The sequence below is a fragment of the Anomaloglossus baeobatrachus genome, chromosome 5, assembly GCF_048569485.1.
Source record: "Anomaloglossus baeobatrachus isolate aAnoBae1 chromosome 5, aAnoBae1.hap1, whole genome shotgun sequence".
NCBI lineage: Eukaryota > Metazoa > Chordata > Amphibia > Anura > Aromobatidae > Anomaloglossus > Anomaloglossus baeobatrachus.
The window spans coordinates 349,674,592-349,693,866 of NC_134357.1; the positions used below are offsets into that span (position 1 = coordinate 349,674,592).

General features: G+C 47.4%; 1 protein-coding gene across 1 annotated transcript in view; it reads left to right on the top strand.

Annotated features, from left to right (window-relative positions):
- Window positions 1-19,275, top strand: part of LOC142311455 (fer-1-like protein 4) — a 239,263-nt gene that overhangs the window by 98,964 nt on the left and 121,024 nt on the right. The window contains exons 19-21 of the mRNA XM_075349905.1: window positions 541-641; window positions 5,636-5,723; window positions 9,933-10,049. Coding sequence (XP_075206020.1) covers window positions 541-641; window positions 5,636-5,723; window positions 9,933-10,049 — 306 coding nt within the window. The remainder of the gene's footprint in view (window positions 1-540; window positions 642-5,635; window positions 5,724-9,932; window positions 10,050-19,275) is intronic.

Below are 19,275 nucleotides of genomic sequence, written 5' to 3' on the forward strand. Positions count from 1 at the left end.
CTCTGTAACAGAGGAGCACTCATCCGATTGAGCTCTCCTGTGTATGAGAGGTGGCAGAGATGACTGGCGTCCAAACGATCTATCAAGGGATCATTTATTATGGGATAGTCATCCCAAAGCAAAATAACTCTACCATAATATGCCTTTCATTATGTATATGATTCTATAGTGAGTGATGAAAAGTTGAAAAGAATTTTGAAAGAATCCTTCTTAATGTCCATCCTCAGTCACTGAATTTGTAACGTTGGTCATACACATTAGATAGTTGTCTTATCCCCACCAATACTCGCCTGTATATTCCATTCTGCCAAGTGCACCTGTATTTTCAATAGGAAGTGGATCCTAGCCGACAGCCAGGCACCTATGGTAGAAGCTTAAAATCCCAAGAAACAAAGCACTGGCCTTTTGAACTGTAACTGCAGAATTCTAATCTTGGCCTACATACACATTAAGGTTGGCCAATGTCACCAAAACCGGCAGCTTCACCCGATATAGAGCTAATATGTATGCCCAGGTTAAGATTCTAGCCATTTCTTACAGGACCATGGACTTGATGAGGTGGAGATGTTGACAAGAAGACCCAAATCAAAACCAGAAATTCGTCTAAAACAAGTTTTTGAGGAATTTGTTGCCGGTTGCAAGTAAATTACTTTTTATTTTTTATGAAAATGCCAAAATTATAAACGTAACCTTTTTTTGGTATACATTAGTCTTTACCAGTTACTAATAACCAATATCATAGCAAAATTATGTTGCCTTCCTTACACTTCATTATATCATAAGAATCCCGAATCCATCATTTCTAAACACATATCCATCCCATTCAGATATATTTTTACTCCAGATTCAAGTCTGCCTATGCTGTTGCTCCTATTCTGATTGCTGTTGTTATTGCTATACTAGTATTTTGTTAGGAAATAGACAATAATAGTAATCGAAAAAATATTGGACAAATATAGACACCAATATCATTATAGTGATCTATGTCGTGATAGCTTTTTATATGGTAACACAAGAAGATAGAAGGCCTACTTAAAAAGACAGACATTCCTATTGCTATTACACATTGTATATATAGAAACATTTAGAGGGTTGCTTACAATTCATTTGTTAAGAGATTTCATGATACATACAGTACCTTGTGAAAGTATTCATCCCTTTTGGCATTTGTTCTGTTTTGCTACCTCCCAACCTTGAATTTTACTGTTGTTTTTTTGATGGTTTGCATCAGTTCATGTAAAGAACATGCCTACGACTGTGAATATTTGTTTTTCTTTTTATTGTGAACCTGTGATGCTAACCTGATGCAGTTCAGGGCTGAACCACCAGGTGTCGCCCAAGCACAACCAGATAGGAACTAATAGGAGAAAACCATAGGTGGCGCAGAACCTAGACGAGTGTAATCAAACAGGCCAAAGTCAATGCACTGAAAGGTAACGTCAGGACAAAAGGGAAAACAGAGACAGAGGCCTACACAAAGGGAGTCAGTCAGTAGGAAGGGATGAGCTAATTAACCGGGATGGGAATGAGAGGAGAAGGTGGGTAACACAGAGGGAGGTAAACGGAGGGAGAAGGACAGAACACCGGGAAGAGCAGAATAAAATAAGGGGATGAGATGGAGGGGGTCACGAGGAGGTCAGGGAATGCAGACACAGGCAGAGGGAGGAAGTCGGGAGAGCTGGAGGAGGGGAGCGGTAGCGAGACAGGATCATGGAAGACACGAGCACATCAGAGCCGAGTACTTGCCAAAACCAGACATATCAATAGCAGCGCTGCAGCAGGGTCGGCTCCATAATAAAGTGGAGGGGGGTCAAATCGAGGACCGGAGGACCCCTCCCCCAGGGTCAGGGAGAAGCCAAAAAACCGGAGGTGACAAAAAGGGTAAGCCAGCCCTGCAGGAGACCGTCCCGGAGAGCAAATGCTAGAAACTAGCTTTGCAGGACGGCGGGCCAGCAGAGCATGATTATGACAGTACCAGACAACAAATAAGACAAAAATAACTAAAAACGTCAGTTTGCATAACTATTCACCCCCCTAAAGTCAGAACTTTGTGCCTCCTTACAGCTGTAAGTCACTTGGGATATGTCTCTCTGAGCTTTCCACATCTTGCCACTGGGATTTTCTCCATTCCTCAAAGCAAAACTGCTTCAGCTATTCAAGTTAGATGGTTTCCTTTGGTGAACCGCAATCTTCAAGTCTGATCACAGATTCTCAATTGGACTAAGGTCTAGGCTTTGACTAGGCCTCTCCAATACATTTACACATTTCCACTTAAACCATTTGAGTGTTGCTTTTGTAGTATATATTGGGTCATTGTTTTGCTGCACTGTGAATATTCACCCCAGTCTCAAATCACTGACAGACTGATACAGGTTTTGCTCAAGAATATCCCTGTATTTCACACCAGCCATCTTCCCCTCACCTCGGACCATTTTCTCTGTCCCTGCTGGCAAAAACATTCCTACACTATGATGCTGCCTCCACTATATTTCACTGTGGGGATGGTGTTCTTGGGGTGATGAGCTGTGTTGATTTGGCGGTAAACAGCGTTTAACTTGGGGGCCATAAAGATCAATTTTAGTCTCATCTGACCACAGCACCTTTTTCCATATATTTGGGTGTCTCCCACAAGTCTTTTGGCAAAATTATAACGAGCCTTCCAATTTTTTGCTGTAAATAAAGGCTGTTATCTGCTCACTGTTCCATAAATGCCACCTCTATGGAGTGTATGGCTTATTGTGGTCATATGGACAGATACTCCAGTCTCTGCTTGGAAAATTTTGCAGATCCTTCAGGGTTACCTTTGGTCTCTATGCTGCCTCTCTGATTAATTCCCCCTTGCCCCTGCTGAGAGTTTTGGTGGTTGAACCTCTTTTGGCAGGTTTGTTGTGGTACCATGTTCTTTACATTTTATGAGGATGGATTTGATGTTGCTTCGGGGGGGATTATCAGAGATTGGGATATTTCTTTAGAACCCAACCCTGACTTGTACTACGCAACAACTTTGTCTCTGACTTGTTTGTAGATCTCCTTGGTCTTCATGGTGTTGTTTGGTTAATGGTAACTCTTGCTTAATGGTATTGCAGTTCCTGTGGTCTTTCAGTAAACGTGTGTAAAGACTGACAGACCACGTGACACTTAGATTGCACACAAGTGGACTTCCTTTCACTACACATGTGACTTATGAAGGTAATTAATTACACCAGACTTTTTTAGGTGCTTCATAGCAAAAGGGGTGAATACATATGCACAAGGCAACTTCTATTTATTTCATCCCATAAATGTAATTTTTGCCTATTTTTTTCATCTCACTTCCCCAACCTAGACTATTTAGTGTGAATGCATCACACACAAATTGAATAATTGAATAACAAAAATATTTAAACACAGACTGTAATGTAACAAAATAGGTAAAAACCCAAGGGGGTGAATACTTTTGCAAGGCACTGTATTGTATACAGTACAGACCAATAGTTTGGACACATCTCCTCATTCAAAGAGTTTTCTTTATTTTCAGGACTCTGACAATTGTAGATTCACATTGAAGGCATCAAAACTATAAATGAAAACATGTGGAATGAAATACATAAAGTATGAAACAACTGAAATGCGTCTTATATTCTAGGTTCTTCAAAGTAGCCACCTTTTGCTTTCATTACTACTTTGCACACTTTTGGCATTCTCTTGATGAGCTTCAAGAGGTAGTCACCGGAAATAGTTTTCCAACAGTCTTGAAGGAGTTCCCAGAGATGCTTAGCACTTGTTGATCCTTTTGCCTTCACTCTGCGGTCCAGCTCACCCCAAACCATCTCGATTGGGTTCAGGTCTGGTGACTGCGGAGACCAAGTCATCTGGCGTAGCACCCCATCACTCTCCTTCTTAGTCAAATAGCCCTTAGACAGCCTGGAGGTGTGTTTGGGGTCATTGTCCTGTTGAAAAATAAATGATGGTCCAACTAAGCGCAAACCGGATGGAATAGCATGCCGCTCTATGATGCTGTGGTAGCCATGCTGGTTCAGTATGCCTTCAATTTTGAATAAATCCCCAACAGTGTCACCAGCAAAGCACCCCCATACCATCACACCTCCTCCTCCATGCTTCACGGTGGGAACCAGCCATGTAGAGTCCATCCGTTCATCTTTTCTACAAAGACACGGTGGTTGGATCCAAAGATCTCAAATTTGGACTCATCAGACCAAAGCACAGATTTCCACTGGTCTAATGTCCACTCCTTGTGTTCTTTCGCCCAAACAAGTCTCTTCTGCTTCTTGCCTGTCCTTAGCAGTGGTTTCCGAGCAGCTATTTTACTATGAAGGCCTGCTGCACAAAGTCTTCTCTTAACAGTTGTTCTAGAGATGAGAAGGTGTGTCCAAACTTTTGGTCTGTACGGTACATTATTAAATACTGTATAACCCAGACCTGAGGAGACTGGTGAACTTACTTTGAAAAATCCATGTCAGAATGGCTGTATAATTTAGATAACAAAATTAACGTTTTGAGTCTCACCAGAGATAAAGCGGTCTCAGCGTAGTCTTCTCCCACCCAGCACTGAGCACTGTGAGATGCTTAGTTCTCTGATGCAGAGGAGGGACAGTAATGAGCAGTTAATCAGGCTAGGTGGGCGATGACTGAGTTTACACTTATATAATTATACAACCATTCTCACATGGGTTTTCAAAATAAGTACATGAGATTTGTCAGGTCTATGTGATCTATCTAATATTGTTATGCAGTTTTTACCATGAAATCTCCTGATATCCAATTTCAGTTGAAATCTTCACTTACATTTCAGGGGGTCTCTGAACACTATTGCAAATAAGAAAGCCACGGAGACACCATCACGTGTTTCTCAACGCTGGCAGGAAACTAGCCAGGTCTTTCACCGGGAAGGAACAACCACGGGAAGGGCAGTCTCCAGTCAAGGAGACCACCTATACCAAACATGGTATCCATCCACAGACAGCCGTTTCGGGGTATTTGCCCCTCATCAGTGTGGAGTAGGAATCTGGCTAGTGGGGGCAATGCCTAGTATAAGACTACTTAAGCAAGCATTGTTGACCTTAGGGAGATCAACATATCCACTGCGGAGACACCATCACGTGTTTCTCAACGCAGTGATTCTAGAGCATTGCCCCCTGGGAAGTATGCAAATAAGAAAGCCGCGGAGACACCATCACGTGTTTCTCAACGCTGGCAGGAAACTAGCCAGGTCTTTCACCGGGAAGGAACAACCACGGGAAGGGCAGTCTCCAGTCAAGGAGACCACCTATACCAAACATGGTATCCATCCACAGACCCGGCTGTCTGTGGATGGATACCATGTTTGGTATAGGTGGTCTCCTTGACTGGAGACTGCCCTTCCCGTGGTTGTTCCTTCCCGGTGAAAGACCTGGCTAGTTTCCTGCCAGCGTTGAGAAACACGTGATGGTGTCTCCGCGGCTTTCTTATTTGCATACTTCCCAGGTGGCAATGCTCTAGAATCACTGCGTTGAGAAACACGTGATGGTGTCTCCGCAGTGGATATGTTGATCTGAACACTATTGCTCTGGCGATGGTTGGTGTGTTTTGTTGTTGTAGATCTTGATGAATGGTATAGAGTTAATAACTCATTTTGGTATCAATGTTATATTTGCAGGCAATTTTCTATCCATGCCGGAAAGAAAACTATGTCTCGGCCAAACAACCTTGATCAATGCAGGATGAAATCTCTTCCTCACAATATTGTAAGTCTGCTTAAGACATAAAAAGAATTACAGGTTTCTATAAAGTGGACAAACAAACCAACAAGGAGACTAGAAATAAGGCAATAAAAAAAGTGTTACCATTAGATGTAATTTATACACCGCATTTTAAGAACTGTTCCACTAACTTAGCCCTATTTCTATTATTACTTATTTGGAACCTATCAGTACCAGAATAACATAAAATCCTGACAGGCTCTCTGTCACGATGTGACTGCACCTGTCGTGCCAGGTCCAAGAAGACACCCGGCGAATGGCGTAGGATGGTGGCAACAGCAGGGTAACAATATAACAGAAGGCCCTAGTGCTAGGGAGAGGGGAGTGGGGTTACCACTTCACACTAACCTGAGGCGAGCGTAAACAATACACTTACATAAACACCCAGTTAGTGAGCCAACACTTACATTACTCAGGAAGCCAGGCTGGGAAATTCCCGGGCAGGATGAGTCATCAAAAAGGTGGGGGCTGCCTGGCAAGTGAGCGAACACACTTAGTTTCACTTCAGAAGGAGTTTTACCTCAGAGCAGTTTAGATGCAGGAGAGAGAACAGCTTGAGGCAGAGCAGAGCAAGGCCTCTGGCTGGATGCCGAACGGCTCCCTCCAGAGGGGCCGATCGGGTGCCGGGCAGACTGAGATAGACGCAGGAGATGACCCAGTTCTGTCGGTAACCAGAGGGTGAGCCCCAACAGCCCCTTCGGGACCGGCGCCAGTCAGGGTGCAGAGCCCTCGGTTAGGGGAATCTTCATGGACTCTAACAAATCTGCACGGAAAGGGGATTTCACGTCCCATTGCCCACCACCAAAAGTCCCGGGGCACAGCAGCAGATAGAGACAGGAACCATGGCCACGGTAGGATGCATAACAAGTTTCGCGCTGCGTGTGTACGTGACGGCAGCTACACCATGTTCCAAATTATTATGCAAACTGAATTTAAGTGTCATAGCGTTTTGTTTTTTTTTCCAATGAAACTCATTGATGGTATTATGTCTCAGGGTTCTTTGGATCACTGAAATCAATCTAAGATACCTGTGATAATTAGTTTGCCAGGTGAGACCAATAAAAGGAAAACTGGATGTTCCACAATATTAAGCAGGCCACAGGTTTCAAGTAACATGGGAAAGAAAAAGGATCTCTGTGCTGCCAAAAAGCATCAAATAGTGTAATGTCTTGGACAAGGGATGAAAATATTACATATTTCACGAAAACTTAAGCATGATCATTGTACTGTGAAGAGATTTGTGGCTGATTCTGAGCACATACGTGTTCGTGCTGATACAGGCAGAATGAGGAAGGTTTCTGCCAGGCAAGTTCATCGAAATAAGAGAGCAGCTGCTGAAAAGCCGTTACAAATTAGCAAACAGATATTTGAAGCTGCTGGTGCCTCTGGAGTCCCTCGAACCTCAAGGAGTAGGATCCTTCAAAGGCTTGCTGTGGTGCATAAACCTACTATTCGGCCACCCCAAACCAGTGCTCACAAGCAGAAACGGTTGCAGTGAGCCCAGACATACATGAAGACTAATTTTCAAACAGTCTTTGTAACTGATGAGTGTTCAGCAACCCTGGATTGTCTAGACGGATGGAGTAGTGCATGGTTGGTGGATGGTCACCATGTCACAACAAGGCTGCGACATCAGCAAGGAGGTGGAGGAGTCATGTTTTGGGCCGGAATCAGGGGGAGACAACTGGTAGGCCCCTTTAGGGTTCCTGAAGGTATGAAAATGACCTTTGCAAAGTATATAGAGTTTCTGACTGACAACTTTCTTCCATGGTACAAAAAGCAGAAATGTAACTTCAGAAGCAAAATTATCTTCATGCATGACAATGCACCAACTCATGCTGCAAAGAATACCTCTGTGTCATTGGCTGCTATGGGCATAAAAGGAGATAAATTCATGGCGTGGCCACCATCTTCTCCTGACGTCAACCCTATAGAGATATAGAGATTTGGAGTATCATCAAGCAAAAGATCTATGAGGGTGGGAGGCAGTTCACATCAAAACAGCAGCTCTGGGAGACTATTCTAACATCATGCAAAGAAATTCAAGCAGAAAGTCTCCAAAAACTCACAAGTTCAATGGATGCAAGAATTGTTAAGGTGATAGCAAAGAAGGGTTCCTATGTTAACAGGTAACTTGGCCTTTTAGGATGTTTTGGATTTAAATAGCTTTTTATTTCAGTGAATGTGACCTCCTAATGCTGCAAATGAGCATTTTCAGTTCTTTAAAACATATAAAATGTTTAGAAACTCTACTGTGCCTAATAATTTGGAACAGTGCATTTTGAGTTTTTTTTAATTTTGAAGAATATACTGTTATCGTTGGGAGGTTTCTTCAATAAAATTTGATGTATACTCTAACGGGTGATGACTTTTATTAGACTGACTGTCATTTGCACTGACCATTTAAGAAAATCAGAGAAAAATATAATTTGCATAATAATTTGAAACATCGTGTAAAGCGAAGGACAGTGGGGTCCCTAAGTAGCTTCACGCCACAGGGATCCACACTACAAGACACAAGGAGGAAGGTCTCACATGCTTTACAACACCGGTGGTGACCTCTACTTCATCCGGGATCAGCTGAGGCCCATCATGGTGATGACCGGTACTCTGCGGGCGCAGCACACGAACTGTGAGTAAAACACCTGGAACCGCAGCCCCTGTGTGAGACTCTGATTTGCCGGCGCTGCTGGCCCGCACTTTGGTGCAAACGACCCTTTCCCCGTCACCACCATCCTCCCCGGGGTTCGCGCCACCTGTGGGGCGCTGCACTATCTGAGCTGCGGTAACATCAGCCCTGGAGGAGAGCGACATCTCACAGTGGCGGGTAATCCCTAGCCGCGCACAATGGATGGCGCTGCAAAGCAAACACCCCCTTTTGACTCTCTCTTTGCCTGTAGCTGATGGGGCAATGGATCTGGGTCAGGCCATTCATATCAACCCCACAAAACCACTGGCCTGGTGACAAGTTATGCCCTGCAGGTTCCGTGGGGTGCTACAACACAGAATTTCTCAGCTGCAACTGAAGCAACACCTCAGCTTTCTCTAGAGACTCCTCTCAAGTGGACAGTATAGGTATGAGCTATAGCCGGCATAGGGAGGAGTGAGGATTGGATACTTATACTAGAAGGGAGTGGCTGCAGCTAAGATTACAACTACCTGCTAGATCACTGCAGGATAGAAATGAACCTTAAGCCCTTCAGTACCGTAATGAAGTAAATACGCTCCAACTCATGGTAAATAACAAGCAGGCACTAAAGCGGATCTGTGATCAACAACACGCTGTTACCTTCTGATCCCAGACCCTCCCAAGATCACATCAGGCTGTGACATACTCGTGATACTCCCTCATCACAGAAAATGAATCAGACACAAGGAAAAGAGTTAGCAGTGCACCTTCTCCCTGCTTGGCAAAGCGTGATTCACAGGTCTCGTCCACAATGCAGATAGTAATAGACATTAGTCAAGTGGTTGAAGAGAAGCAAGAGGGAGGCCACCCAGTATACTCTTCTCCTATTGCCTCGACTTTTCTTCATGTGCCCAGCTTGTTTTTTAAACTGTGACTGGTTTTTCATATGCAAATCTTAAACCGAAGTTTGCTAAGTAAAATTCAGTAAAGAGCAATTGGCCACATTTTGGAATATCTGTGTGTAAATAAACTGATATCTGCACCAGCTGGGAGTTCACATACTTGTCTGCTAAAAATTATACTTATTTACCTTGTAAATTCTAATAAATATGTTGGACTATGTTGGCAATATCCTCTCTCACTATGTTCCACTCATATGATCTGTGTTACATTGAAAAAATGACAAAAAAAAAAATCGCCAAATGTCTTTGCCAACACTTCTGGCTTTTTTTTTAAAAAAAAAACAAAACAAAAAACAGAAATTGTATGGAAACAGCTTCCTTTGTATTAGTGTGTATAGAGAGAAAGCGGTCAATCACTGATAGGACTGCCACTGACCAAAATCCCAGAAAGAACAGAGATTTAAATGATTAAATCAGAGTCTCATTAGCATAACTGGACCTACCGCCAAAATAATACACTTGTGTGAACCCAGCCGTGGGCTCATTTTCATGGTGGAAGGTTCTCTTTAAGTGGGTTATACCAAGCAATTTTTCACAGAGATCCAATTATTAATATGAACTGTACCCTTCATAAGTTATTCCATTATATCATTCTCTTTTCAGATCCTCTATGCTAAACAGGCCATAAGAGCCAGTCGGAAACTAACCAAGCACAATGTGAAAGAGAAGATCAATGATGCTAGGAAGATTCTAACAAAGGTTCGATTCCTGGCTAAAGAGGTGCGTTTACCCTTTAAGTAGTCGCGGTGTGTCCCAGCTTCAAAAAACTATTTGACTGAACCTTTAGTGTAGACTGAACGTATGAATGATGTGTGATCTTTTGGTGTTGCCCATGAGAGTTTGTGTAGAGATTTGCTCTTATTGATTTTACACAGCAGTGAAATATTTGTACAGGCATATAACCAATTGTTGGGATTGCAGTTTTAATGGTTAATAAGGTTTCCAAAATGTGTTCGTGGGAAAGAAAAATGTGTTTGTAAAATACAATTTCTTTTTCGCTCCTAATTGGGAGACCCAGACAATTGGGTGTATAGCTACTGCCTCCGGAGGCCGCACAAAGTACTACACTTAAAAGTGTAAGGCCCCTCCCCTTCTGGCTATACACCCCCCCGTGGGAGCACGGGTCCTTCAGTTTTTTGCTTTGTGCGAAGGAGGTCAGACACGCACACATAGCTCCACTGTTTAGTCAGCAGCAGCTGCTGACTATGTCGGATGGAAGAAAAGAGGACCCATACAAGGGTCCCCAGCATGCTCCCTTCTCACCCCACTTTCTGTCGGTGGTGCTTGTTAAGGTTGAGGTACCCATTGCGGGTACGGAGGCTGGAGCCCACATGCTGATTCCTTCCCCATCCCCATTAGGGCTCTGGGCGAAGTGGGATTTTACCGGTCTCCAGGCACAGAGACCGTGCTCCATCCGCAGCCCCTGGAGAAGCCGCTGGATTTGGAGCTGAGTATCGTCAGGGACATGGCCCTGCTCCGTCAAGGTACTCTGTGTCCCCGTGCATACGCGCGCACACACCGCAGCATTGCTGGGTGTGTTAGTGCGCCGGGGACAACAGCGCTGCTGCGCTTGTGCCATTTCCTCACTTCAGCTTAGCTGAGTGGGTAGACTCAGGGAGAACGGTCGCGCCGGCCGCTGGGACTGCGACGCGGCTGGGACTTGTGGTGCGCCGGGGACTTCCGCGCTGGCCGTGCATATATCACGGCCGCGCTTATTACTACAGTCCCCGGCTTTTGCGGCCTAGTTCGTTCGTTCCCGCCTCCGCACCTGCCAGTCAGGAGGAGGGCGGGACGCTGTACAGAGCATCAGCGCTGAGGGCTGGAGTCGTTTTTTACATACTCCAGCCCTCACACCAGGCACAGTAGGACGCAGTTTCCCGCTCTTTGTTTGTGGCATGCCCACGGTCCGCCCCTCTTCACAGAACGCCGGCAGCCATTCCTGCCTGCACGCTGAGCTGCAGAGGGGAGACGGGGAGACCCAGACACGGGATTCTACGGCCTCATACCCGCTGTTCAGCGGGCGGTAAGCAGCCCTCAAGGGCTCACCCCCACTTGTGCCGTTTGTATACTGAGTATTTTGTGTTTGCAAATACTTTGTACTGTACGGTCGCTGGTGATTCTCGGCTATATACCCTCCTAGATTACAAGGAGGCAACAGCATGTCGTCCGCAAAACGCAAGGGTGCCAAGGCACAGACATTATATGCTGCCTGTACCGCATGTGGGGCTGCTCTACCGGCAGGTTCCACTGACCCCCATTGTGTGCAGTGCTCGGTCCCTGTGCAACTTGCACAGCCGGGGCCTCTGCTGGACGTGACCCAGGGTGTACCACCTGTGAATGCTGTCCAGGTGACAGGAACGGAGTTTGCAGCTTTTGCTGACAGATTGTCTATGACCATGTCAAAGATTCTTGAAACATTGCAGTCTAGACCAGTAACTCAGACCATGGACACTGTGGCATCATTGCTCCCTGGTCCCCCTCAGCTGGAACACTTCCAAGCTCCGGGGGTGTCACATGCACCCCAGGGTGACGATTCTGACTCGGACGACAGTCCCAGACAACCTAAGCGGGCTCGTTATGAGGGGCCCTCAACTTCGTCTCACTGGTCAGGATCCCAGCGGGACGAATCTATGGGTGATGAGGCGGATGTAACTGATCAAGATTCTGATCCTGGGTCCGCTCTCAATCTGGATACACCGGATGGTGACGCCATAGTGAATGATCTTATAGCGTCCATCAATAGGATGTTAGATATTTCTCCGCCAGCTCCTACTGAGGAGGAGGCAGCTTCACAGCAGGAGAAATTCCATTTCAGATATCCCAAGCGTAAATTAAGCACTTTTCTGGACCACGCTGACTTTAGAGATGCAATCCAGAAACACCACGCTTATCCTGAGAAGCGGTTTTCTAAACGGCTTAAAGATACACGCTATCCTTTTCCCCCTGACGTGGTCAAGGGTTGGACCCAGCGTCCCAAGGTGGACCCTCCAATCTCCAGGCTTGCAGATAGATCCTTAGTTGCAGTAGAAGATGGAGCGGCACTTAAAGATGCCACTGACAGGCAGATGGAGCTCTGGCTGAAATCCATCTATGAAGCTATTGGAGCGTCGTTGGCGCCAGCTTTCGCAGCCATATGGGCACTCCAAGCTATTTCAGCTGGGCTTATACAAGTCGACTCGGTCACACGTACATCTGCCCCGCAGGTGGCACCATTGACCTCTCAAATGTCTGCATTCGCGTCTTACGCGATTAATGCTGTCCTGGACTCTACGAGCCGTACGGCGGTGGCGTCAGCCAACTCCGTGGTTTTGCGCAGAGCCCTGTGGTTGAGAGAATGGAAAGCAGATTCTGCTTCCAAGAAGTGCTTAACCAGTTTGCCCTTTTCTCGTGACCGATTGTTTGGGGAGCGTTTGGATGAAATCATTAAACACTCCAAGGGTAAGGACTCATCCTTACCTCAACACAGACAAAACAAGCCCCAACAAAGGAGGGGTCAGTCTGGTTTTCGGTCCTTTCGAGGCTCAGGCAGGTCCCAATTCTCCTCGTCCAAGAGGACTCAAAAGGATCAGAGAGGCTCAGATTCTTGGCGGACGCAGTCACGCCCAAAAAAGACAGCAGGAAGAACCGTTACCAAGACGGCTTCCTCATGACTTTCAGCCTCCTCTCTCCGCATCCTCGGTCGGTGGCAGGCTCTCCCGCTTTGGCGGCATTTGGCTGTCACAGGTCAAAGACCGTTGGGTGAGGGACATTCTGTCTCACGGGTACAGGATAGAGTTCAGCTCTCGTCCTCCAACTCGTTTCTTCAGAACTTCCCCACCGCCCGACCGAGCCGATGCTCTGCTGCAGGCGGTGGCCGCTCTAAAGGCGGAAGGAGTGGTGACTTCCGTTCCTCTTCAGGAACAAGGTCACGGTTTTTACTCCAATCTGTTTGTGGTGCCAAAGAAGGACGGGTCCTTTCGGCCCGTCCTGGATCTAAAGTTGCTCAACAAACACGTAAAAACCAGGAGGTTCCGGATGGAATCTCTCCGCTCCGTCATAGCCTCAATGTCTCAAGGAGATTTCTTAGCATCAATAGACATCAAGGATGCTTATCTTCACGTGCCGATTGCGCCAGAGCATCAGCGTTTTCTACGCTTCGTTATAGAAAGCGAACACCTGCAGTTCGTAGCGTTACCTTTCGGGCTGGCAACAGCCCCTCGGGTCTTCACCAAGGTCATGGCAGCAGTAGTAGCTGTCCTGCACTCGCAGGGTCACTCCGTGATCCCGTATTTGGACGATCTACTTATAAAGGCACCCTCTCAAGAGGCATGCCAACACAGTCTGAACGTGGCACTGAAGACTCTCCAGAGTTTCGGGTGGATTATCAACTTTTCAAAGTCAAATCTAACCCCGACCCAATCACTAACATATCTTGGCATGGAGTTTCATACTCTCTCAGCGATAGTGAAGCTTCCACTGGACAAGCAGTGCTCTCTGCAGACAGGGGTGCAATCTCTCCTGCAGAACCAGTCCCACTCCTTGAGGCGCCTCATGCATTTCCTAGGGAAGATGGTGGCAGCAATGGAAGCAGTCCCTTTCGCGCAGTTTCATCTGCGCCCTCTACAATGGGACATTCTCCGCCAATGGGACGGGAAGTCGACGTCCCTCGATAGGGATGTCTCCCTCTCTCAGGCAACCAAGGCCTCTCTCCGATGGTGGCTTCTTCCCACCTCATTGTCAAAAGGAAAGTCGTTCCTACCCCCATCCTGGGCGGTGGTCACGACAGATGCGAGCCTATCAGGGTGGGGAGCAGTGTTTCTTCACCACAGGGCTCAGGGTACGTGGACTCAGAGAGAGTCCACCCTTCAGATCAATGTTCTGGAAATCAGAGCAGTCTATCTTGCTCTGCGAGCCTTCCAACAGTGGCTGGAGGGCAAGCAGATCCGGATTCAGTCGGACAATTCCACAGCGGTGGCGTACATCAACCACCAAGGGGGAACACGCAGTCGACAAGCCTTTCAAGAAGTCCGGCGGATTCTGACGTGGGTGGAAAACACAGCATCCACCATATCCGCAGTTCACATCCCAGGCGTGGAAAACTGGGAAGCAGACTTTCTCAGTCGCCAGGGCATGGACGCAGGGGAATGGTCCCTTCACCCGGACGTGTTTCAGGAGATCTGTCGCCGCTGGGGGATGCCGGACGTCGACCTGATGGCGTCACGGCACAACAACAAGGTCCCGGTTTTCATGGCACGGTCTCACGATCACCGAGCTCTGGCGGCAGACGCCTTAGTTCAGGATTGGTCGCAGTTCCGACTACCTTATGTGTTCCCACCTCTGGCATTGTTGCCCAGAGTGATCCGCAAAATCAGGTCCGACTGCCGTTGCGCCATTCTCGTCGCTCCAGACTGGCCAAGGAGGTCGTGGTACCCGGATCTGTGGCATCTCACGGTAGGACAACCGTGGGCGCTACCAGGCCGTCCAGACTTGCTGTCTCAAGGGCCGTTTTTCCATCTGAATTCTGCGGCCCTGAACCTGACTGTGTGGCCATTGAGTCCTGGGTCCTAGGGACCTCAGGTTTATCTCATGATGTTGTTGCCACCATGAGACAGGCTAGGAAACTATCCTCCGCCAAGATCTACCACAGAACGTGGAAGATATTCTTATCTTGGTGCTCTGCTCAGGGAGTTTCTCCCTGGCCATTTGCATTGCCTATTTTTCTTTCCTTCCTGCAGTCTGGGTTGGAAAAAGGTTTGTCGCTTAGCTCCCTTAAAGGACAAGTCTCTGCGCTATCCGTATTCTTTCAGAAGCGCCTGGCGCGACTTCCTAAGGTACGCACGTTCCTGCAAGGGGTTTGTCATATCATTCCCCCTTACAAGCGGCCATTGGAACCCTGGGATCTGAACAAGGTTCTGATTGCTCTCCAGAAGCCACCTTTCGAGCCTATGAAGGAGATTTCCTTTTCTCGGCTTTCACAGAAAGTGGCTTTTCTGGTGGCGGTCACGTCTCTTCGGAGAGTGTCAGAGCTGGCGGCGTTATCTTGCAAATCTCCCTTCCTGGTGTTTCACCAAGACAAGGTAGTACTGCGTCCAATTCCAGAGTTTCTTCCCAAGGTGGTATCTTCCTTTCATCTCAATCAGGATATCACATTACCATCTTGGTGTCCGCATCCAGTTCACCAATTTGAAAAGGGTTTACATCTGCTGGACCTGGTGAGAGCACTCAGGATCTACATTTCCCGCACGGCGTCTCTGCGCCGTTCGGATGCACTCTTTATCCTGGTCGCTGGTCAGCATAAAGGGTCGCAAGCTTCCAAATCCACCCTTGCGCGGTGGATCAAGGAACCAATTCTTCACGCCTACCGTTCTGCTGGGCTTCCGACTCCTTCTGGACTGAAGGCCCATTCTACCAGAGCCGTGGGTGCGTCCTGGGCATTACGGCATCAGGCTACGGCTCAGCAGGTGTGCCAGGCGGCTACCTGGTCGAGTCTGCACACTTTCACCAAGCATTATCAGGTGCATACCTACGCTTCGGCGGATGCCAGCCTAGGTAGACAAGTCCTGCAGGCGGCGGTGGCCCACCTGTAAGAAAGGGCTGCCTGACAGCCCGATCGCGAGGTATTATTTTACCCACCCAGGGACTGCTTTTGGACGTCCCAATTGTCTGGGTCTCCCAATTAGGAGCGAAAAAGAAGAAGGGAATTTTGTTTACTTACTGTAAATTCCTTTTCTTCTAGCTCCAATTGGGAGACCCAGCACCCGCCCTGTTTTTCTGAGGGTATTTGTTTTTCGGGTGCACATGTTGTTCATGTTAATAACTTACGTTCTCCGATATTGTTTATCGGATTGAATTTGTTTTTGAAACAGTTATTGGCTTTCCTCCTTCTTGCTTTTGCACTAAAACTGAAGGACCCGTGCTCCCACGGGGGGGTGTATAGCCAGAAGGGGAGGGGCCTTACACTTTTAAGTGTAGTACTTTGTGCGGCCTCCGGAGGCAGTAGCTATACACCCAATTGTCTGGGTCTCCCAATTGGAGCTAGAAGAAAAGGAATTTACGGTAAGTAAACAAAATTCCCTTCTTTACTTTCAAGTCCAATTTTGTACTGTAATGTCATTGTTTGAATTTATGCAATTCAGTATCAGCTAGAAAGGTTATGAGAAACCTTAAATGGGCCGCCACTAGGAATTTCAGGGCCCCATCCAGAAAATGAAGTATTTCCCTCAGAAAATTAATAATGCACCCTCTACACCACCCCTCTTCATAATATCCCTCCACACCCTCTACCCCTCCATATAATATCTCTCCCATACACACTGTCTCTCTCTATAATATCCTCCCACACACAGCCCCTCTCCATAACACAGCTTCAACACCACCTCTTTCCATAATACATCCTCTACAACCCCATTCTCTATAATACACCCTCTATATCGCTTCTCTACATAATACACCCTCTACACCGCCCCTCTCCATAATATACCCTCTACACCGCCCCTCTCCATAATACACCCCCTGCACCGCCACTCTCCATAATACACACGCTACACCGCCCATCTCCATAATACACACGCTACACCGCCCCTCTCCATAATACACACTCTACACCACCCTTCTCCATAATACACCCTTTACACCACCCCTCTCCATAATACACCTTCTACACCACCTCTCTCCATAATAAAACCTCTATACCGCCCCTCTCTATAATATATCCTTTACACCACCACTCTCCATAATACACACTTTACACCACACCTCTCCATAATACATCTTCTACACCGCCTCTCTCCATAATACATCCTCTACACCACCTCTCTCCATAATACACCCTCTACACCACCCCTCTTCATAATACACCCTCTATACCACCCTGCCCCTTAATATCTCTCCCACACTGCCCCTATGTATAATATCCACACACAAACTCTGTGTCACATCCCCACCGGAGTCCGCTCCTGCGACTTCTGCTCCGATCGCCAGACGACACCATGTCCCCACCATGGATAGTGCTGGTGATGGGAGAGGAGTCGGTGCCCGAGGTTCTGCGGAGCACAGGCTCCGCTCAACCACTAGGCTGGGTTTCCCTGGAACCTGCAGTACCACTGGCTGACGGTAGGTGGCGTGTGTCTCCCGGCTGAAGTGGCCAACATTCACCTGCAAGCTATGGGAAGACACCACACCCTTCTTATTCCCCCTCCTGTCACATGACCACTGCCAGTGATAGTTCTGTTCTCCTGGCTCATGTGCTGTTTGTATTGTGATTCATGTGCGCTGACCTTGCTTGTTGTTTGACTACCCTCCTGCCTGTCGTTTTTGTACCTTGCTGCCAGTTCCATATTTGACCCCTGCTTTGTCTCCTCACTACGCCCTTGCCTGCCGATTCTGTTCCTGTTTTGCATATCCTGGATTTTGACCCTGCCTGACGACCACGGACTACAATCTACCACAGGTAGCGATCTCTGAGGCTCTGTGTAATTCCAAATCCCTTTAAAGGGGTTAAAGGGTTGCAGAGTTCTTGGGGTCCTGCTTTGTGAGTGGCTTTTCTCTAGATTACCCTTACAGCCAGTCTGAGTCTGTGGCTCCTATCAGGCACTACACTCTGCCCCTCTGTATAATATCTCTCTCACACACACACTGCCTCTCTATACAATATCCCACACACACCCTGCCCCTTGGTATAATATCCACCCACACACACTGCCCCTCTGTATAAAATCCCTCACATACGCTGCCTCTCTGTGTACTATCCCCAACACACAAGCTGCCACTCTTTATAATATCCTTCCACACTCACTGCCCCTCTGTATATCACCCCCCACACACTACCCCTCTGTATATCACCCCTACATACTAGACCCTTTGTATACTATCCCCCCACACACACATTGCCCCTCTGCATCATATTCTCCTGGTATATATATATCTCCATCCTGGGCCCTGCCTGGTATATATGTCCCCCTCCTGGGCCCATCTTAGTATACATGTCCCCATCCTGGTTTATTTGTCCCCTTCATAGCATATATGTCCTCCTCTTGGTATATAGGTCCCCTTTCTGAGCTACTCCTGGTATATATGTCCCCATCCTAGTTTATTTGTCCCCATCCTGGTATACAAGAGCTATCCTGGGCCCCTTGTGGTATATATATAATATCTCCCTCCTGAGAACATTCTGGTGTATATGGATTCTCTTCCTGGGCTCCTCCTGGCATATTTGTGGGCCACAAAAAGAAAAAAACAAAACATTTTACTTACCCTCCCCAACTCGCACGGCACACAGCGTCCTCTCTGAGCTCTGATGCATTTCAGCTGCATGTGTGAATTCCGTCATTCATCCAGATGAAGTAAGGCAGCGGTTGGCCCCCACCACCCCCCGGCAATTGTCCTGCTCCTTTCTTCGGTTCACAGAGCGGTTACCTGTCCCTGCTGAGTTCTCACCCTCTCTGCAGCTCTGCTTTCCTGCAGCAGTGTGATGAGGTCGCAGAGTGATGACCTCATCACACTGCTGCATGGATGACATGCTGTCACCCTGCTCTGCCCCACTGACCCTGCCTTCAGAATCAGAACATGGCTAATTTGCATTCCCCACCCCTTTGCATTCAAATTAGCCAGTGTAGTGGCAGAAGTGACACTGCCGGGCCCCTCTGCTGTGGGCCTGATGACAAGGGGGGACCCGGCCAGCCCAGGGCTTGATAAAGCTAAGTAATTATCTCGGGCCTGGCCAGGCCCCCATTACTGGGCCCCATACACCAGTCATGGTTGTAATGCCCTGATGGCGGCCCTGTCAAGGACTGACATATTGGTGCTTTATTTTTCGGGTCAATATAAGATCAGTGGGGGTATCCGACACCCGACACACTGGGTGCTGCAGCTAAGCTCTCATTCACTTAAAGGGAATCTGTAAGCAGGTTTTTGCTATGTAAGCTGAAGCCAGCATGCTGCAAGGGTAAACACAGGAAGTTCAGGCATG